This window comes from Cygnus atratus, chromosome 3, assembly GCF_013377495.2.
Source record: "Cygnus atratus isolate AKBS03 ecotype Queensland, Australia chromosome 3, CAtr_DNAZoo_HiC_assembly, whole genome shotgun sequence".
Taxonomy (NCBI): Eukaryota; Metazoa; Chordata; class Aves; order Anseriformes; family Anatidae; genus Cygnus; species Cygnus atratus.
In genome coordinates this window covers 15,333,038-15,352,956 of record NC_066364.1, presented here as the reverse complement: position 1 = coordinate 15,352,956, position 19,919 = coordinate 15,333,038, and the positions used below count along the sequence as shown (strand labels likewise).

The 19,919-nt window shown below is 40.9% G+C and overlaps 1 protein-coding gene across 1 annotated transcript; it reads left to right on the top strand.

Annotated features, from left to right (window-relative positions):
* Positions 1-6,216: 6,216 nt before the first annotated feature.
* SLC66A3 (solute carrier family 66 member 3) lies at positions 6,217-16,031 on the top strand. Its single transcript, XM_035562550.1, has 7 exons — positions 6,217-6,519; positions 8,536-8,618; positions 9,101-9,170; positions 9,789-9,846; positions 11,089-11,209; positions 12,656-12,697; positions 14,218-16,031. Exons 1-7 carry the CDS (start codon positions 6,377-6,379, stop codon positions 14,304-14,306), a joined length of 606 nt encoding a protein of 201 aa, XP_035418443.1. The 5' UTR covers positions 6,217-6,376; the 3' UTR covers positions 14,307-16,031.
* Positions 16,032-19,919: the final 3,888 nt, after the last annotated feature.

The window sequence follows — 19,919 nt, the reverse complement described above, 5'->3', positions numbered from 1 at the left end:
TGAAAAAGAATTAAAAATATATATATATTTCAATTGGTCCAGGCTGGAATAGATTGCATCTCTAAAATACAGATTAACCACCTGAGTTTTTGATGAACGCACATTTCTATTTTTCTGAGAGAGAATGTTTTTCACACAGTCTAGATGTGCCTCTTTTAATCACACAGTCCCACCAAAATCCATCCTTTATCCAAAAAGCTTCACTAGTGCTCCCCTGACTGCCACATAAGAACACCTCTGAGAGAGCACGTTCATGCCTTTACGGCACATGCAGGAACAGCAACAACTAATTTCCTTTCAACAATTTCAGGATGCCTTTACCAATGGTGTGTAGCCCTGATTGTGCTGTCCTTACTCAGGTAGAGTGCCCGCAGTGGGTACTTGGGGTGATTACAGGTGCACAGCACAGGAAGACCCCAACCCACCACCCACTCCTGCACTCCTACCACATGTGCTCCTTTGCAGTCTTTTTCTCCGGTCTGATAGAGATGACAACAGGAAGGTCTGCAGGTATACCTGAAGTGGAGCCAAAATAGGCAAGGATTTCCGGATTAATCATCAACAGAATAAGTTTCCCATATGGACAGACATGATAATCCATGTGGTATAACAGCATTTTGTCGAGTGGACACCTTATTTTGTTCAACTACTACATTTTCCTTTGAAATTTAAATTATTTTGGACTGCTGCAGTGAGCCCTCCTCTGATACCCAGCTACATGTTTTGAAGTTAGTTTGCATCTCTCTGTCATGTACAGAACCTTGAGAAACACAGATTGGGAATATCCAAGGTCCTAATCAAAATCACCATAGAACTGTGAGCAGAAGGCAGTGAACAGGCATTCTCTAGACGTCATTTTCTTCCCAAGTTCAACAGCAATTTTTCTCTTACTATAATTAACTTTGCCAACTAATCCTTACTTACATAAGCAGAGTCTCTTAGAAAGAATGGATGAGATGACAGCAGCACTGAAACCTGTAAACAACCAGTGGAAATTCAATTTATTATAGAGATTGTATAGATATTAAACCGTGTTGTAAGCTTCTTGTAAAGAGTTCTTATGATGTATCACTTGTGCTTCACAGCTTTGTAAGCTTTCTTTCCTTTTGCTGCCAGATCTCAAACAAGAGATTACACGTGTTTAGGCAATTCATTTTCTCTATTTCTAACAGCTAAAGAGCACAAGTGGGTAGGAATATGGATTTAATTCTTGGGTTAGACACACTGCTTTCTCTTTTAAGGACTGTTAATATTAATTCTAAGTGGGTGTAGAGATGTTTCCAGTGCCTCCAACTTTTGCATGTTCTCATTTCAAGCTCTGCTCATAATAAAAATGTGTGAAATATATCACACTTTATAACAAAACATATGTAAGTTCATATAAATCTGTATTTCTTATACTTTTAGAATAGTCTTCCTATATAGCTGCCAGGTGGCATCTTAACTGTAAGGTTTTGTTTTATAAGATTGGATTGACGATTCTGATCATGTTCCTTAGAAACTGAATTTAAAACTGTTTCTTGACCTTTAAATTATTCTAAAGTAGTAGCTAAAAGGGTTTTCCTACAAAGGACATCTCATCGTGCTGTGAAAATTACTGCATGAACAGTAAGCTTCCTACAACAGAGAAGGGAGAGAACAGATAGGTACGAACAGTGCGATGGACAACAGAGGCCAGGTCCAGACATTGCATCTTGGTACGTATTGTGCACAACATTGTTTGCCTTTTATAAAGAACACTCTGTAAAAGAATATTTCTGAATTAAAGTCCAACTTAAAGCAGATAACTTTCTTATTCACAAGAAGTGGGATGGTTCTCCTTTTCTTTTTTCTTTTCTTTTTTCTTTTCTTTCCTCTTTTTTTTTTTTTTTGTCTTCTGGTTTTAGAAATGAACAATAATTTGTTAGTGCCTCAAGCTGCTTTTCTGAAGCCCTGCTCAGACCAAAACCAGTAAAACTTCCTAAAGTAGGATGTCTATCTTAAAAACTACTTGCTACTCTGAATCCATGTGAGCTACGCTCCTCAGAAACCTTCACCTTTGGTTGGATGAATTCTTTGAAATTCAGATGCTTCTCCATGAAACTCAGAAACCCTGCCAAACACTGAAGGGGCACTTGCACGGTTCTGCAAATCACAGCCATAACCACAGCCCTCTCCTGTCCCAGCAGGGACGGATGCCACAGGCTGACGTCTGCTTGTAACCTCCTCAAAGCCTCTCTCAGAAGTTGTACGGACCCACAAAACCACCATTACTTAGAAATGGGTTTTCCAAGTATCTCGGGTTAAAGCCTCACCTCAGCACTCCACCTCTATGCCAGGTTGGTGGAGCAAAACTGCTCCAAATGGCTTTTAAATGGCTTCCCAGGCAATGCCAACAGGAAACTCTCGTTTGGCGTACACTGATCGACAAATTGCATTAAAAATGACCTGCAAATATATAAGCATAATAGCTGTAAAATGCCGAGATCTGGTTTCATTCTATGACTTTGACCAGATCACTTCAAACTCCATGTCAGGTTTCCCCATTTACTAATGGCCAGCTATCATCGCTGGATATACTATATATAATCTGTGATTTAACAAGGTCTGCTGAAATATGCTCACTTTCTCAGCTCTCACTGGGGCCTCTGCTGTTTGAGTGGCTCAGATGTAAATGTGGATCTAGAACAAGGCCAGCTCCAGATCCGAATGCTGCAGATCAACCTGCTCGCTCAGATACAAGCTTGAAATAGGTTTTCTGTGCAGAAGGGACAACTCCAAATTTAACATGGAAATCAATTTCGTGAGTCTCAGTATAAACCAGTTAATGTATTTTCTTTTCTTTCTCCCAGTTCTTTGGCTTTGCTAGGTTTTGGGTTAGGTTTCTAAGTGTGTGTGGTGAGGGGCAGTTTTGGTATTCTAGGCTCTTTCAGTACTCCTTTTTGGCCAACCATATTATTTAAGATAACATGCCATTACCCAGAACGGCCTTCAGTTAACTGAATAAGGCATTTCACAGAGCACAGACTGAGTCAACAGGGTGGTGTTTTCTGTTTTTTTTTGCTTATGGTATTTTCATTCAATTTGTGATGTGTCTGTCCAGTCTAACCTCAAGTAAACCTTACATAAACATAGCCACGTTTTCAGTTTGCCACATATATATAACATACTGTGTTTTAAACCTATGATCTATGTGCAACCTCCAATGCTTCTTTTCTACTCCTGCCCTGCACACTTGTACACTGCCACCTAAACATGAAGTACAGAGGAATCCATTGAACTTCTTTAGTAAGAGCAGGTTCTCCAAATGACTGTTCAGTCAACTCTGCCACTGAGGAGCCTCTGCCACAGTTTGACCACCCAGTGTGTTGAAGGCTGCCTGCGGTGTGCAATTGTCCACACGGCTGCTGAGAACAGACTCAACCCTTTGTCAGGTTGTTCATAAAATAAGACAAGACAGTATTGACCCCAGTGTCAGCCCCTGAGAAATAACACCCACAGTTTGGCTACACACAGGACATCAAACCACTATTTTCTGAGCCTTGTTGCTTAGTTTTCCACCAGCCTTGTGGTCTTCCCATCCAGCCTCTATCTCCCCAGATTCACTACGGGGACATTAAATGAGATCAGGCCAAAGGCCTGGCTAAAGTGAAGGCAAATTACATTCACTACTCCTCCCTCATACATCAAGCCAGCTAACTCACAAAAGGCAATCAGGCCAATTCAGGCACAATTTGCCCTTGGTAAATCCAAAACAGCTGCTCCCAGCCACACTCTTGTCTTTCACACACCTGGAAATGGCCAGAGGAGGCCAAAATGGAGCACGTGCTCCATAGTAGTCCTGGGAACTGAGGTTAGGTTGACCAGCCTGTGGCTCCCTGGATCCTTCTTCCTGCCAAAAGACAGGGAATGACATTTGTCTTTTTCCAGTCATTGGGAAATGACCTCTGCTAACCACAACCCTCCAAAGATGATAAATGTCAGTGGTCTTGCAATAACGTCAACCAGCTCCTTCTGCAGGCTCAGATTCATCCCATCTGGTCCAGCGGGAGCAGTCTTTGTCCAGTCCTTCAGCAGTCCTAATTCTTTCCCTACCACAGACAGTATTTCACTCTCTCCAACTGTGCCCCTAGGCTCATGGAACCTGAGGGGCCTGTGAGCAAACCTTGCTTGTAAAAAGAGACAAAAGAAGGCAATGACCATGTCGGCTTTTCCCTTGCCCTTCTTAACCAGGTCTCCTACTACGTGAAGGAGATGTGAGCAGTGTACTCACATTTTCCTTCATCCTTCTCTTCTTGCAAAAGTGATTAATGGAAGCTTTTTTTTCTCCTTCACATCCTTCACCAATTTCAACTAAGAAATTGAAACAGAGTAGTAAGAATTTCTTATTAACAGACAAATAAAATCATTTTTCATCGATTCATTATGTAATGCCATACACTAATCCTGGGCTATGCAGCACCGTGACACTTGTTTTTTCCCTAAGTGGCTACTTAGGTGACCAACTAACACACACACAGCAATACAATTACACAGACACGACAGGGGAAGGAGAGTAGGTCTTTGCCTAACTGATTGCTTGCAATACAAAGCAAAATTTTGAAAGCTGCAATGCTGAATAAATGTAAAAACTTTATTATGTAAAAATCTTTAGTATGTAAAAATCTTTGTTAAAATATGAAAACAGTTGAATAAAAGTATGCTCGTGGAGCTGCTTAATAGTTTGAGCTCAGTTCAGCTCCTTGATTATTTCTAGCAAGATAGAAGACAGTGCATATTATCAGTATTTTTGGAGTACTTTGTTGAATCCACACCCACACAGCAATGCAGATATACAAATTCTACCTTAACTATTTCTCTATTATTCCCAGATTATCTGAAATGCCAAACACATCTATATCACAGGCCTAATTTTAAATGAGCATGAGATAACTTCTTGTGATGGGTTACTCAACTCTTTTCCAAGTACATAATACTCCCACAAGGCTGAAAACTCAGTTTATCATGAAAATCTTGGAACAGTAATTATTTTAAGCTAATTTCAAGTTTTGCTTTCTTCTTTTAGAGCCTGTCTTTTAAAAGGTTGATTCCTTTGAATTATATTGACAGATCATAGTTTTTAAATTAGAATCCTGCATTTTGGGAGTCCATTTTTTCAGATTTTATGTACGCCTGCATACATCTATTTTTATGACTGATTTACACAGAGGCTGACATGATTTACAAATTAGGCATTAGTAATATTATTGTTTTGAAGTGCCACTAAATGTATGTGGAATGAATGCAATAAACCTGTTTGTCAAAGCATATTATCAAAACAACGGGAAAGAAAATCAATAGAATTGCAGAAGAGCAGAAACTAGGCTGTATAAGGACCATCAGTCTAATATAAATACAACTTTCATAAGAATGCTAAAAGTTTTATTCCTGCAAATAACCCTGAATGTTATTGCAATTATGCTGTAGGTAAAAACCTGAATTAATGGTATGGATTTGACACTTCGAGTAATCCCAGCCAAATGCAGGCATGAAAGAGCCAAGATTCTGTATCCGTGTGATCAGTACAAACACACATTCCTCAGAGAATCGCTTTTACTTAGTTCTGACAATCTGGTAGGTACAAAAGCTTTAAAAACGGCACTTTCCTATTTTTGTGCGCAACTGTGTATGGTAGGTAGGTGTATGTTCCAGGAAAGCTACTCCAGCTCTCATTATTTGACAAGTACAATGTTCAGAAAGTTTTTTTTTTTTTAAAAAAAAGCTTTATTTCTGTACAACCAGAACTGACACTGCCACAACCACACCATGCCTACTGAAGGAGCCGGCACTGTGACAATTGAGACAGCACGGCCTAAAAACCCAGGAGCTGAAGGAAACTCCAGTTTGGGGTAGCAAACTGAAATTCACCCTTTATCTCTGTGTTTCTTACATCTCCCAAAGCACTGTTGAGTTCCACTGCTCCTAGGTGAACTGAACCCGTGGCTGTTGAGTTCCACTGCTCCTAGGTGAACTGAACCCGTGGCTGACCCTTTACACAAACAGCCTGAGACGATGGCTGCGGTACTGTCATTTCTGAGGAAAGCAAGGATGAGTTTCAGGCTCAGAGCCCCCAGCCCCGAGCACTGGGCTCCTTGCGGGACCACCGCAGTGGTTTTAGGGCAGCACCAGGCGGAGCCCAGCGTCGCCTGGCAGCTCAGCAAAGCCGGGCCGGGCCTCGCCCTTCCTGCGGCCGCCCTGGGGCTCAGGCCCGGCCGCGGGGCGGAGATGGCGAGCCCCGGGCGCCATCAGCGCTCCGTGAGGGCCGCCCCATGGCGGCGGGGCCGGGCCGGGCGCTGCTCCCCGCCCCTCCGAGCCGTGGCGAGCTGTGCCGGTCCGGGCCGGGTTCCCCATTGCCAGCATGGCCCCGACGCTGCTGGAGCTGGCGCACTGGAGCACCTGGGCGGTGTGCGCCGTGCTCAAGCTGCCGCAGCTGGCGGCCGTGCTGGCGGCCGGCTCGGCGAGGGGGGTCAGCCTCGGCAGCCTCCTGCTGGAGCTGGCCGGGTAAGGCCGGGCATGGGGAGGGGAGGCCGGGAGGGAAGCCGGGGGGGGGGGGGGTTGGCAGCCCAGATCCGAGGGGCTGCGGGCTCTGGAGGCGTAGCCGAGGCGCCCCCGCAGCCATCAGCGGTTCGCCCTCACGCCTGGCAGCGGGGTGGGATGGTGCTTCAAGCCGTCCCGTTTCCTTTCGCTTTTATAAGACCTGCGCTTTTTATAAATAGAGGTCCGGTTCTGCAGCCTCCACAGAGATGGCATCCTGCTTCGTTTAACGCACAGACCTTTTTTAACCAAAACTTCCCATTTGAAAGCGTGTCTGCACTGTTGAGACACGCTTGTGAGACCAGCGCAGGCAACCCGTGTAGTTAGAGACGATACCCGTTGTGGGATTTAAGCCATATAATCAAGTTATTCACTGGTCCGTGTGCCCTGTCGTGCAGGTGATGGTACCAGTTAGACAGGATTCTTTCACCCAAGTAAGTAAAATATAATCATTCTTTAAGAAGATTACAAGCCTTGTCAAACTCGGAAGGTTTTTTCACCCTGCAATAATCATACGTTGGTTAGGCTTATTAAATCTTGTTGGAAAGGATTGTACGGAATGGAAAATAAATAAGCCACGTACGTGCACACACAAATTTGGGTATGAGTCTGTGCAAAAGAACGCCTTGAAACGCCTCGTGTGTGCCAAACGAAGTGGTGGAGGAGGCTACATCTGGGTAGAGGCAGCCAGCACTGAGCAGCACTAGCGAAGGGCTTTTCACTCCGAAGCATCGCCTTGTGAGCATGGTTTATGCTTTTTATGCTTCAGAACCGAACCAAATTCTAGTTCCAGCAGAGAAGACTTGCCTAAAGTCCTGAGCAAACAGCAGTAGTAACATTTTAAAATTATTTCGTGTGTGTTGGTGTATATTAAAAAGGCTTTGTAAGTAACTACAAGGCTTTGTAAGTAACCACACTGCCGTAGGTTCTACGCCTGCTATGTGTTGAGGACAGAACTATTCAGGAAGAGTTTCAGTGAGGCTTTTTTGAAACATTTATTGGGACTGTTTGCTTGTTTAGTAGGCCTGCTTTGCCTGCAGTCTTTAAAGACTTGGGGTCTAGCCGCAGAGAGTTTTGGTCTACAGGTACACACTGGGATAGTTCTGCAGTCATAGTGCAGTGACCCACCAGAGGAACAACACAGAAGAATGGTGCAATGGCAAGGAGTATAATTTGACACTACAAGGAATAAGACTTGTAGGCAGTTCTAGACAGAATTCAGATATGCAAATTGTGAATATTGTAAAAGCCAGTTACCTACAAGGCAGGCAATTCCTCATGTATAGCCTCAGAGTCCTTTCTGTTTTTTCTGCAGACTGCAGCTTTGAAGTTCCTGTTTAACTTCATGGACTTGCATGATGGTTGAAGAAAGTAAAGAAAGCATGATAACAGCTCAGTTCCTTTTAGATACTGTATTGTGAAGTAGCAGGAAGGAGAATAATTGCCATTGTTTAGTGCATTTAAGAGTAGACTCTCAGTCTGACCAGTACAGCTACATGAGGTAATCTTGTAACAGTGTAGTCTGGATGGCTTGGAAAATATTTCTTACTCCAGTAAGACTTGTTTAATTTATAGGTGGAACTATGAACATAGATTTAAAAAAAAAAAATCAGAGCTATCCCAGATGTGCCAAGGCAGATGCAAAGAGAAGGCAGTCTTTACAGTCTGGAAGCCTTTGTTTCTTTCTCACCAGTTGTAATTAATGAAATTATGCCTTTCATACTGTGACACGGAGACCTTGACAAGAAATGTGGGCAGCTCTCTACATCTTGTTCTATTTGAGGATAACAAGAATAGACCATAGAATCATCAGGCCTGCACTTTGTGTTCGTATTTGTTTGATCAGTTTGACAGCAGGGGCTACACCTATCTGGATCCTTTTGGCACAACCAAAAGATAGTTTAAAAGACAATAAAAAAGAAGTTGTGAAGGAGCTGTCCTGTTCCTTTGTACAGTCATGCTGTTTTGTGTCTTTTTGTTCAGTTTCCTCGTGTTTCTGAGGTACCAGATTTATTACGGTTACCCTGTGCAGACATACCTGGAATATCCCATCATCATTGCACAAGGTAATCTTTTGTAAGTGTGGTTTGGGAAATGAAGCAGAGGCTTCTACATGCAGAGGCTGTGCGTGTAGGTAGAGTATTCCACTGCAATGACGTGAATCCATCGACTGATTCCAGCTGGGGTTGGGGGGAAGAGAGGCAATGAACATCTCAAGTATAACTGAGCTCTTATATGCGTTACGAAAACTGATGGTCAGGTAGAGCAGAAAGATCAAATTAATCCACTCACAGTGGAGTTGCAGTATAAGCTCGCCCTTTATGCAGTGGCACCATGTGGGAGAGAAGCCTTATAAACACCCCAGGCTCGCAAAAAAGCTTAATTTTGGGGCTTGCAGTGTTTTGGACTTCCATTAAATTTGAGAGACAAGCCTGTAAGAAACCAGTGTCCTGTAGACATGGTGCCCAGTGGAGCTAATTCCTGTTGTCTAGGGACATTTGGGCCCTTTCTCTCCCTTCCCTGACAAGCAATCTTCTATCTGTTTCAGATGCCGTTCTCCTTTTGTTTGTTCTGCGTTTCAATGGAAACATGAAACGAGCTTTGCTCTATGCAGTCATGTATCCTTTAAAATCTGGCAATTTTGGTTTATGTAGCTTGTTCGGTTGTTCTTCACATAGCAATATCATTTGTTTGGTACTACCATTGGAAATCATATTCAGCCACCTGCCTCTCACTGCACGTTCCACATCCACAAGTTATTTCTTGGATCACAGTAGATCTCTGTGTGAGGTAAGCTTTGCATGTGGCTATGGCTAGAAGGCCCACAACTGCTCAGGAGCCCGACCTGTTCCTAATTTACATCTTTGCTAGAGATGCAGGGTGCACATCATGAATCTTCTTTCTTTGCTTCCTGTCCACGCACATTGTACTTGCTATGACAAAGACGGTAGTGTTCGTTTTTAAAACATACATAGGATTTGGGCGTAAATCTCAAGTTGTGTGCATTGGAGCAGGTCTTGAGAAACCCCAGGCACTGTTCAACCAAGGACCGTGAAAAATATGAGCACTTAGTGCTTCAACCGGTGCTTAATATGTTTTATCCAGATTGAAACTTTATTACAGACTATACAATAATATTATTTCCAGATGTTAAAAAAAATACTAATTTTCCAGACAGTTTTGAGAGCTTTGGTATCCTGGCATTTTCAGTGCTATGAAACTTAACGTACTGTAAGGTTTTGGGGAGGCTGGTACGTGCTAACACTGCGGAAGTGGATAATAGACCTGGCCATGGTAAGTGCTGCATGATTATTTGAAATCATGTCCACATATGAAATCATTTTCTGTGGAAGTCTTTATCATTGAAATCTCTCCTTACACTTATTCTTGGAAGAATTCATCATTTAGTTCAGCTTTTAGAACAAACAACCGGTTTCCAAATACAGCTGTTTCTTTCACTTCTGTGAGTGGCTTGAAAACATAGCACTTACATTACGGACTGGGGGGGGAAAAATATGTTCTGAGTTATAGTTATGTAAATTGTATTGGGTTGAGAGTGTTAGATACGCTGGCATGACCTTGTCATAAAAATGCTAGAAGTAGCAAAGGTGTAAGATGTCCTCTTCTGTCCTAATGGCATAATACCCATTGGTAGACCTTTAACGTGAAAGGTAAAGAACGGAGCATCAGTCAAAGCATTTGAAATGTGGAGCGTTAAATATTTCACAAGATCTTTTTTCCGTTTAGCCCTAGAATTTCCAAAGGAAACTTATTATTTGATAACACCCCACATAGGTTGAAGATGGTCTTTGCCCTTTTTATCAGAAGAGAGAAAGTTAGAGTTAATTCCAGATGAACTGGAATTGCTAATGTAAAAAGTAATGCAAATAAGGATAAAAGCTTCTAAGCCTAATACCAATCCTTACTTACAAGGGAAATCCGGGCATTGCCCAAAGACCCACATGGAGGGTCTTTGCAAAATCCCCCTTAAAAGGATGACAGGTTGAATAGTCCTTTCCCTTCGTTATTTTTTTCCCCACCAATTGGACTCATTTTCCACACATTCTTGTCAGTTTTCTCATTCTTTTCTGGTTTTGTTTGCCAGACATAATGGTAACAGATGGTATGAATCAACCTTGCTGTTTAGACTAGATCAGTCTCATTTTAGCTAACTTTTATAATCAGTTTTATGTAGCAGGTTGAGAGGCTTTTAATTTTCTCCTTGTATAATATTTGCCTCAATCAAGTATTTGCCAACAGTAATAGCGGTTGTTGTGCTCTCTGAGCTTCTTACTGAGCAGTATCTCAGAAAAAATCAGTCCCGTGCTTCTGGCAACTTTTAATTTTGTGCTTCATGGTTCCTTAGTACAAAACTGTAACACTTGGGTTGCAAAATGCTGAGAAAGTATGTATTTTTTTCTATTCTAAATGAAAAAAAATAGTCTTGTTTTTTTGTAAGGTATATGCTGACAGCCATAAGCTAAACACTCAGCACAATGGCAGGGATTCATTCTCTCTTTTTACATGCTTTTTCAGAATTTGTGCACGCTCATCAGTGCAGCAAGTAAGCTGGCTCAGCTGCGGTGTCTGTGGCAGACAAAAGATTCTGGACAAGTGAGCGCCTTGACCTGGAGCATGTCTGCATACACCTGTGCAAGTAAGCTATGGGCAGCTTGGTGCGAAGCACAGAGATCTCATTTTCTGTGGCCATCTTTGCTCCTAATGCTGTCAGTGGGTTTTTAAACCACGGTAGATAAGTACAGTGCCTAGTGCAGTTTCACAGAATCACAGAATCGTCTAGGTTGGAAGAGACCTCCAAGATCACCGAGTCCAACCTCTGACCTAACACTAACAAGTCCTCCACTAAACCATATCACTAAGCTCAACATCTAAACGTCTTGTAAAGACCTCCAGGGATGGTGACTCAACCACTTCCCTGGGCAGCCCATTCCAATGCCTAACAACCCTTTCAGTAAAGAAGTTCTTCCTAATATCCAACCTAAACCTCCCCTGGTGCAACTTGAGCCCATTCCCCCTTGTCCTGTCACCAGGCACGTTTCACTTAGTGCTGACTGCTGAGACTCAGGTACCACAGTCAGTCAAGTATCATTGACACCAGCTGAGTCACAATGCCACTTGGATTTAGAAAACATGCAAAAATGGTCAAAGGATCCTGATGCAGATGAAGTGATTGAGAGTGCCTTTATGAAGAAAATATTTCAGTGTTCTAGAATTCAATAAAATTACTCGTGATCCATCATGAAAAGGTGCTAAATTTTGTAGTTAAGTCAGCAAACAATGCTAATTCTAAAAGCCATCTACAAATTATACTTAATGCTAAATACCTTTAACTATGTCTACATGTAAATACTTTTTTCAACAAAGGAGAATTTAAGAACAGGGAGTTGTGCAGTTCATATGTTAATTACCTAGTGGCCAGCATAAACATTTCTACAGCTGTTTATCAGAAATGCCTTTGTCATATTCACAAACCTTGTTTAAAATATCCTTACTGTAAAACATAGCGCTGCTGAATCTATTTCCCTGTGAAACCAATGTTTTTAAGACAATAATTAGAAGTTGTGGTATGTCAGCTGAGCAATGGTAGTAATCTTTGTAAATGGTTCTAGCCTGCTGCAGATGTGAAATAATTAATGTTTAGATTTGTTGTGGGTAGGGAAACTGAATTCCTCATACTTGCAGAAGCCTAAAAGCATGCAGGTGAACATTTACAAAGGTTGTCATGCTAACTCGATTGTGGGTGTAACCCAGTATCAACCACTGAGGGAGGGGGGAGAACTGAAAGAGAAGCAGTAGATGCTGACCACATCCTATTTAGGGACAGAGATATAATTAAATTTTTTATATCTCTATCAATTATTTTCTAATTTTAAAAGGCCCTTAGTACAGTGCCGCTCAGCTTTGAGAGCTTGATCTCTGGGACTAAACTAGTGAAGAGTGGATCCACTAAAAGTGGCGGTGTTTATACAATGTATATTTTCATGCCATATTATCTGCTGTTGCGAAACAGAGATTTCATCAGTTTTTGAAAGTAGAAGGGTGTTGTATCTATTCCACTAATCACAATTCCTCCAATTTACAGCAAGAATATTTACAACTGTAATGACCACAAATGATCTCTCAGGTGAGTATGAGAATGGCTTACCCTTCCAAAGTAATAGCTGCCATAGTAGTTTTTAACTGCTTTGTAAAAGCAGTTAAAGTGGCTTAAAATATATATTTTGCAGCTAATTTAATTATAAAGAAAATTTATTTAACAGTTCCATACCATCCTGTGAAAAAGTGTGATCCCGACAAAACTGAAAGAACTAAAGAGTGCAGCAGGTTTATCAATAATATGGTGCAAAATCAAGAGTTGGTGGATGTAAGAACAGTAACAAAATCGCATTATACTTTATCTGATGGATCATTTTTCTAATTCAAAGCTAGAAATTCCAGCAGAAACATCATCTGAGTGTATTTTTTATTTTCAAGCAGTCCTCTGCAGCACTGTAAGGCTCTAGTTTTAGAAGCAGTTAAAATGGCTCTTTCACTGGAAAAGGAAGTCCCCTTTTTAATTTCTTATTTCTGCCCCTGTGCATGCTGCCTGCTCTATGCCTGGGTAAGAGTGTGCAGGGCCGTGCAGTTAACTGGATCACCAAAAACTGGCATAATTCACATGCAGAAATATAATCTGGGTCAGCTACTGAGCCCAGTTCACCCACAGCTACACACCTCTGCAGGTTACAAGTGAGAGGTATGTTGAGGGGAGGTAGGAAGGGAGAAAAACGCTGTCTTGACAGCGCTAGTAAAACCAAATCCCTTGAAAGTAAAGCTGGCGCTGGTTAAAGCTACTTTTAAAAATATAACACAGCACACTTTGGAACATGAAAGGGATGGCAGCAAACATTGACACTATGCAGCTCTAATGGAAAATGTTTCATGTTAACTTCTAGCACTTAACAGTTCGGTGTGTTTATCTCGGTTTCATGCAGGCATATGAAACTGTCAAAGATGACTTATTTCTGAAACAGTTTCACGTACATTTCTGTCAATGTTCCATCTACCAAATGGGTATTAGCTGTACCTGTACTTCAAGCTGTGGTCTCACAGGTAGTGATACTCTGCTTCCTTGGATTTAAAAACAGTCTGAAAGTTAATCAAGATACTGAAAAACAGTTTTGTTCTGTTTTTTTCTAAGTTACCAGATTTCCTCTCATTAAAATCTGACAGATACAAGTATTTCCTGTATCCCCAAAGTGTAAGCTTAACAGATGGCAGTAGAGAATCTCTATTATAAACAACACACGCAACTACAAAGGACACAAAAGCTGCGGCTCTAAGTTTAAGGCTAGGTGTAAATATAAATTTTTATGAGGCTACTCAGACTTGTGCTACTCTGCTGGTTTTGTCACAAAACAATTAAAGGTGTATTATTTTCAGATATCACGTGCAAATGTGAAACTCTCTTTTCTGCTGTGTTTACTTTGAGAGGTTCTGGGTTCCGGAACGTGGTAATTTAAACCAATTGGCTGAAATGAGTTGCAGAATGGGAACCAGCCAATTTGTACACCAGGAGAAGTTTACAAAACAACGTGTCTTCTGAAAGTGACAGCAGTTGATTTTTTTGGAATTATGCTTACAAGTTTTTTTTTTCTCTTTTAGTTCTCATCCGTTTCATATCCATGCTCATTCTCAATATTTGGGTCACGGTCACAATTCTGCGCTACAGGAAAACTAAAAAGACTGACTAGAAGACAATCATCAGCACACAACATAAAAAAAAAGCAAAAAAGCAGATATAATTAAGCTTAAACAACAAAACAAAAGTTGAGGCAGCTCTCTCTCTTAAGCCTTGTTTTTATCTCTAAACATATTTAGTACATTCCTGCTTATTTTCTCTTGGAAATAATTCTTTTAAGATACCTAATTTAAGCAGCATATTTTTATTGGTTATTTAAGAGAAGTTTTACTCATAGCACATTTTCTATGGAGTTTTTTACTAAATGAACAAGGTATTTTGTATTTAGATGTTTATATATTCTCATATCACTTCAGTACTTCCTGGTTACATAGAAACAATTATTTTCTTCAATTATTCAAGAGCTATTTTGTGCCAACACATCAATGCCTCTTTCTGCATCTGCTGCAAGTTTGAAAACAACAGATGTTTGTCTTTTTCTTGCAATCATCTCATTATATATAATATCTCAGATATTAGCTATCTGTATTTTAGGATAAAGAAAATCTGAATAAAGGCCCAATTCAAAATAAGATTTTAAAGGTGTTTTACTAAGTCACAAATCCAGCTGGGCCTGCAGCACTTGCATGCAACACTTAAACAGTACAATGTATACAGCTGATACAGGACACCCGTGGTCATTTTCTATAATGTACCCATTTTTTATTATGATAAGAGCAAAAACTCAGTTATGTATTCTTCTTTTTCAACCTGAATATTCACTGAACGTACTGTTTTGGGAACAGCAGAAACTGGAAGGTATAGAAATTAATGGGACTTTGAGCTACTGAGTTAAAAATACTGTTCAAGCAGAAGTCCTGAACTGATGCCCAGTCTCCAAATGCAATCCATATGGGCAGTGACCCATTTACAAGTGCAGCTTGATGCATCAAGACAAACTCATCTCCAGTGTTTTTTGATGATACTACTCTGTGCTTTATTACTTTTTAACCTGTCTGTCCTGAAGAACTGGAAGACTTCAGTTGAATTTTTACTTTGGAGATTTTAATCAGTTACTAGTAGGTATATTTAAATAGGGAAAAGTATATTCTTGAATATTATAACAGGATTTTATTTTTGGAAGTAGTACCATTCCAGCCAAAAGTTACAGAAGTAACCAGAGTAGTATAGTAACCATTGATCTCTCATTACATTCTCCAAAATGAAAAAAATAGGGCTTTTCAAAAGAGTTTTTATAGTATTACTATTGATTGGCATGCTAAAACCCAGGCACCCTTGATCCTGACATGCTTGAAAACTATAGGAAGACTCGGAAGACTCCATTGACTGTGTTTGAGGCAGGCTTTCCTTGAAATGTGCTAAACCATTGGACTCCTCTAGAACAGCAAGATCTGCAAAAGCGGATGTTCTGCCAGCGTTCTGCCACTGGGAGAAGAGCCTACTCTGCAATCTCCTTGAGACCTTGACTATCAGAAAATATAGCTGCTTTGTAAGCTCTGGTTTTGGGGTGGGAAGGGCTGGGAAGAAGTATGTCTGTGGACATACGATTTCACGTATCTCACATTATTGAGAGCAAGTTAAAAGATGAGTTTTTTTTACTGCTCCAATAAAACTGTATAAATGCTCAGAAGTTTCTGTGTTGGTTGAGAGAGTAACTGTAAACATTCTGCTATTGATTTACTAAAGCTGTGTTAAATATCCAAACTGGTCTAAATAATTTGGTGGCAGGTGGTATGTTATACATTTTCCAGGTCATGGTAATAAATGGTACTCATCATGATTGATTCATGTCATTCTTATAGTGAATTTTCACTATACATTCAATTTTTAATTCTGTCTCCATATATGGAGAGAAAATAAAATGTTCTTTACAGGTCGTTAATGGGCAGCTTTCATCTTAATATTCAAAGTATCAGGCTGTGTATCAACCTGTAAAATGCTAAAGAACTCCAGCATTTTAAAGGAAAAAAAAAAAACACAGGCATCTTTTTTTTTTTCTTTAAAGCCTCTTCTTGATAGAGAAAGATTTGTTTAAAGTCTAAACTCAGTTATTGGTGTCTTTCATACTCCTGAGTGATGCTGTAGCAAAATCAAGAGCATTTTGGCTTGATGATCAGCATTTAATTTTTTTTTTCACCATAAAATGTTGAAAATACATTTAAGAAAGGTTCAGTACAGGTTACTTACTATATGTAGAATAAATCACCTTGAAAACTTGTGGGAAATGAAGAAAAGAAACGGCTGGTTAATTCACAAACTTAAGTAAAGTAATTCTAGGGACTTGGAAAGCTGGGCCGTGTGTTCTCACTCAAGCTGCATGGGATATGGAACATATCAGAAGGTAGCAGCAAGTAGTTTTACATACTTTTTCTTTCTCTCTCTCTTCTTTTCTTTTCTCACAGAGAATAATTTCTTTAATATTTCTAAGGTAGAAACATGGTCAAGTCCTGGGCAAGCCCCATAAAAGTGTAGCTCCCTCCAGTATGCAAACCATAATCTTCCCAAGTAGCTGCATTAAAGGCAATAGCTTTAGCCAAGATAAACAGGGAGGACAAATCTTGTTAAACTTGTCATTCAGTGGTATCAGGGTGGATGCAAGCAAGTGCAGCGGCTGGCCAAAGGCACGCAGGGAAAGCGTCTTGGACCTGTTTTACTGTGGTAAGCTAGTGAGTAACTTTTATCCACAGCGCTGGAAGTAATACTTCTCCATTCACAGAGCCTGTTGAAGCACTGAATTACACACCCAGCACTTACTCGCACCAGTTCACAATGTGTTGACAGGGTAAACCAGCTTTTCTTGGCTTGGAAAGTGTGGGGCCTACTGGGGCTTTCAAAAAGTATGAATTTTGTTGCCCATGACAATATAAAATTTGAATTCTAGTACAGCCCATTGAAATTTGAGTATAACCCCAAATCTCTCCAGCTATGAACTATGACTATGCCCTTGGTAATGGATAAGCTGCAACCTGCATTTAGTGACAAAGCTCAGTTTAACAGTATGAAAGAGAAAACATTTATCATGACATACGGTATCAAAAAAAAAAAAAAAAGAATGAGGACATGATTCCAGAGATAACAGGTTGCAGTTTTAAAAGTGGGGATGTAGCCAGTGGAAGATGGGTGTGGTTTACATTTCCCAAAAGCCTACTTCTGAACTGTCATCAGTGAACAGGAGTCGTACACAAACGCATACAGGCACCTCCCTTCCTTACAGGCCTCCCTAACACTTAGTGGTTTGCGCAGAGTAAGACCACGTAGACACGGGTGTGTTTCTTTGCATTACTGTAATCCAGGAAAAGATTTTATTGCTTGGACGACTCAGAACTCCCTGTCCCTGAGCCTCTTCTGCTGGCTTGTGTGTGCATGTAGCTGCTTCCTAACCTGGCTCTGCTAAAGCAATCCAACAAAACAGGAGAGCAAAGGGGTGGGGAAGGGGACTTGCACCGTAACTGCTGGAGTCCAGAAGCAGGCTTTTACAGCAGTTGTACTCTGGAGAAAGTCATCCACAATTAGCTAACAGGTCTCAGGCAGCCTTCATTAGGTCTTCTAGGTCTTCTACAAGAAGTAACATTACTATTCCCCCAACACTCAGAGCCCACAGGAAGAATTATCAGAATCGTGGAGATCAACACAAATGAAGTAGTTTCCCAGCCATGCATCTTTGATGATGAATAAATTATTTCCTTTATAATGCTCTTCAGGCTGATTTCCATTTCATTCCATTCCACATTCTTCATTGATAATCATCGATCACTGATAATTGAGATTCATATTCATGTATGTAGCAGAACATGAAATGTTCTGAACAATGCCCCAGTTTGGTATATGAGGAAGCCGAAAATTGTTGAAAAATAAAAAATATATACAAAATCATAGAATTGGGTGTTATTAAATCTATTAAATTCTTGGTTTTTTGTTAGAATTTAATTTGCTTGCTTTTGAGCTTCACTTCTCCATGACACTTAAGATTTCTCTGAGATAATGTCTGTTAGGGTCAATTGGGTGTCTGAGAGACACGATGAACATTACCCAAGAACCTACCAGTTAATCACTGTTTTTGTTGTTGTTGTTGATTTGTTTGTTTTCCAGCTCTGCATAACTATCTTCAACTGCCAGTAGTTTAAGCAAGTACTTCTATATATTATGTGGTATTATTTATTCACAGGAAAAGCACTTTAAGAGGGCATAAATCTTGTTTTATCTGTCAAGTATTCTGGAAACTAAAGGGCAGTATCTGCACTAGGCTAAATGTGACAAGAAAAGCCAGCTAATAATGATTAAAACTGAATAGTAACATGGCTCCATGCTAAAACATAATTTTACTTACCAGCTTACTGTAATTGCAAGTCTTCTGTGTATATGCCTGCTTTGGGATGTAGATAATTTTCACTTTTGAGTTTGGAGACATTAGTCAGCAGTACCAAGGTGCTGACCTGTCTCATACTATACAAAAAGGATAAATGGAAAAATTTGCTTCCTATGCCTCAGTGTCCCCCTGACGTGTAAAGCACAGTCAGCACTCTACTGAAGCATAAAGTTGAGCCAGTGTAAAACATATTTTTAAGTTACGCACTTACTGTAAAGAAATTGTCACCTTTGAGCTATTGACTACATACAGATTTCACTGAGCTGACTTCCAGAATGACTCATCTTGGGAGACTTTAAATTGTTTCCCCTGCAGTGCACAATCAGCACAACTTACCAGCAGTCCTCGTGGTCTCTCTGACCTCCAGGATATTTTCTTATCTCAGCAATGCTGATGCTTCTTTTAAACTTGCGTGTATGCTCACCTTCCCAGTAACAAAACTCGCGCTGCCGTAGCTCTGAATGGTACAGGAAGCACAAAGGGAAGCTCCCATATTGCATTTATCAAGCCCTTCCATCGCTCCAGTCGTCCCCCAATACATCAAGGCTGTAATACGCCACACAACGTCACACAGGTTCATGAAGCCATGGGACCCAGCAAATCAACGAGTCTTGAAGTTGCAGACCTAGCTGCAACCTGCACCTAGCTCCAAGATTAGCTTCTAGAGCCTGTCTCAAAGATGGAACACAGCTGGTTACAGAGACCATGCTGGGCCTAGCGAATGTGAGGGCGTTCGAACAGCGGGCTTCCTGGCTCTGTCAGAACAGTGAAGGTGTTAAGTATCTCAGAAAACTCCAAAAAAAGTTTCCACCAATTCACTTGTTAATAAAAAGTAGCACACACTGAGATATGTTGCTAACAGGGCAATTTAGTGCTTAAGCTCCAAGCAGCTGGCAAGCTGAGGGGAACAAGGAGGATTGGCAGTGATCCCACAGGCCTTACATACTCCTTGTTTGGTGGCTGTGCTTACCAAGCGGTGCAACAGCATCCTGGGGGAAAGAATTCCTGGAGAGCTAGAAAGGGTGATGACAAATGACAAGCCAACTGGATTACCTAAGAGACACACTGGGACATGACGATGTAAAACTACACATACAAGTAGGCTCACGTTTCTGAACAAATGTTCAAGGCCTAGACCTCAAAATGGGGGTGATATGACTGAAGTGTCACACTCAGTTGCCTTGGCTGTTGAGGCATTGCTACGTAGCTCCTCCAAGCAACCAAAAAAGGGCCACAGGGACATAAAATTGCTGCTCTCTGCCTTTTCGTTTCAGGGGGAAGATGCGTCTTTCCAGAGTT

Coding starts and splice junctions, on each gene's coding strand:
- SLC66A3 (XM_035562550.1), top strand. CDS start 6,377: ATGGCCCCGACGCTGCTGGAGCTGGCGCACTGGAGCACCTGGGCGGTG. Junction 6,520..8,535: donor CTCCTGCTGGAGCTGGCCGG/GTAAGGCCGGGC, acceptor CTTTTTGTTCAG/TTTCCTCGTGTTTCTGAGGT. Junction 9,171..9,788: donor GCTTTGCTCTATGCAGTCAT/GTATCCTTTAAA, acceptor ACGTACTGTAAG/GTTTTGGGGAGGCTGGTACG.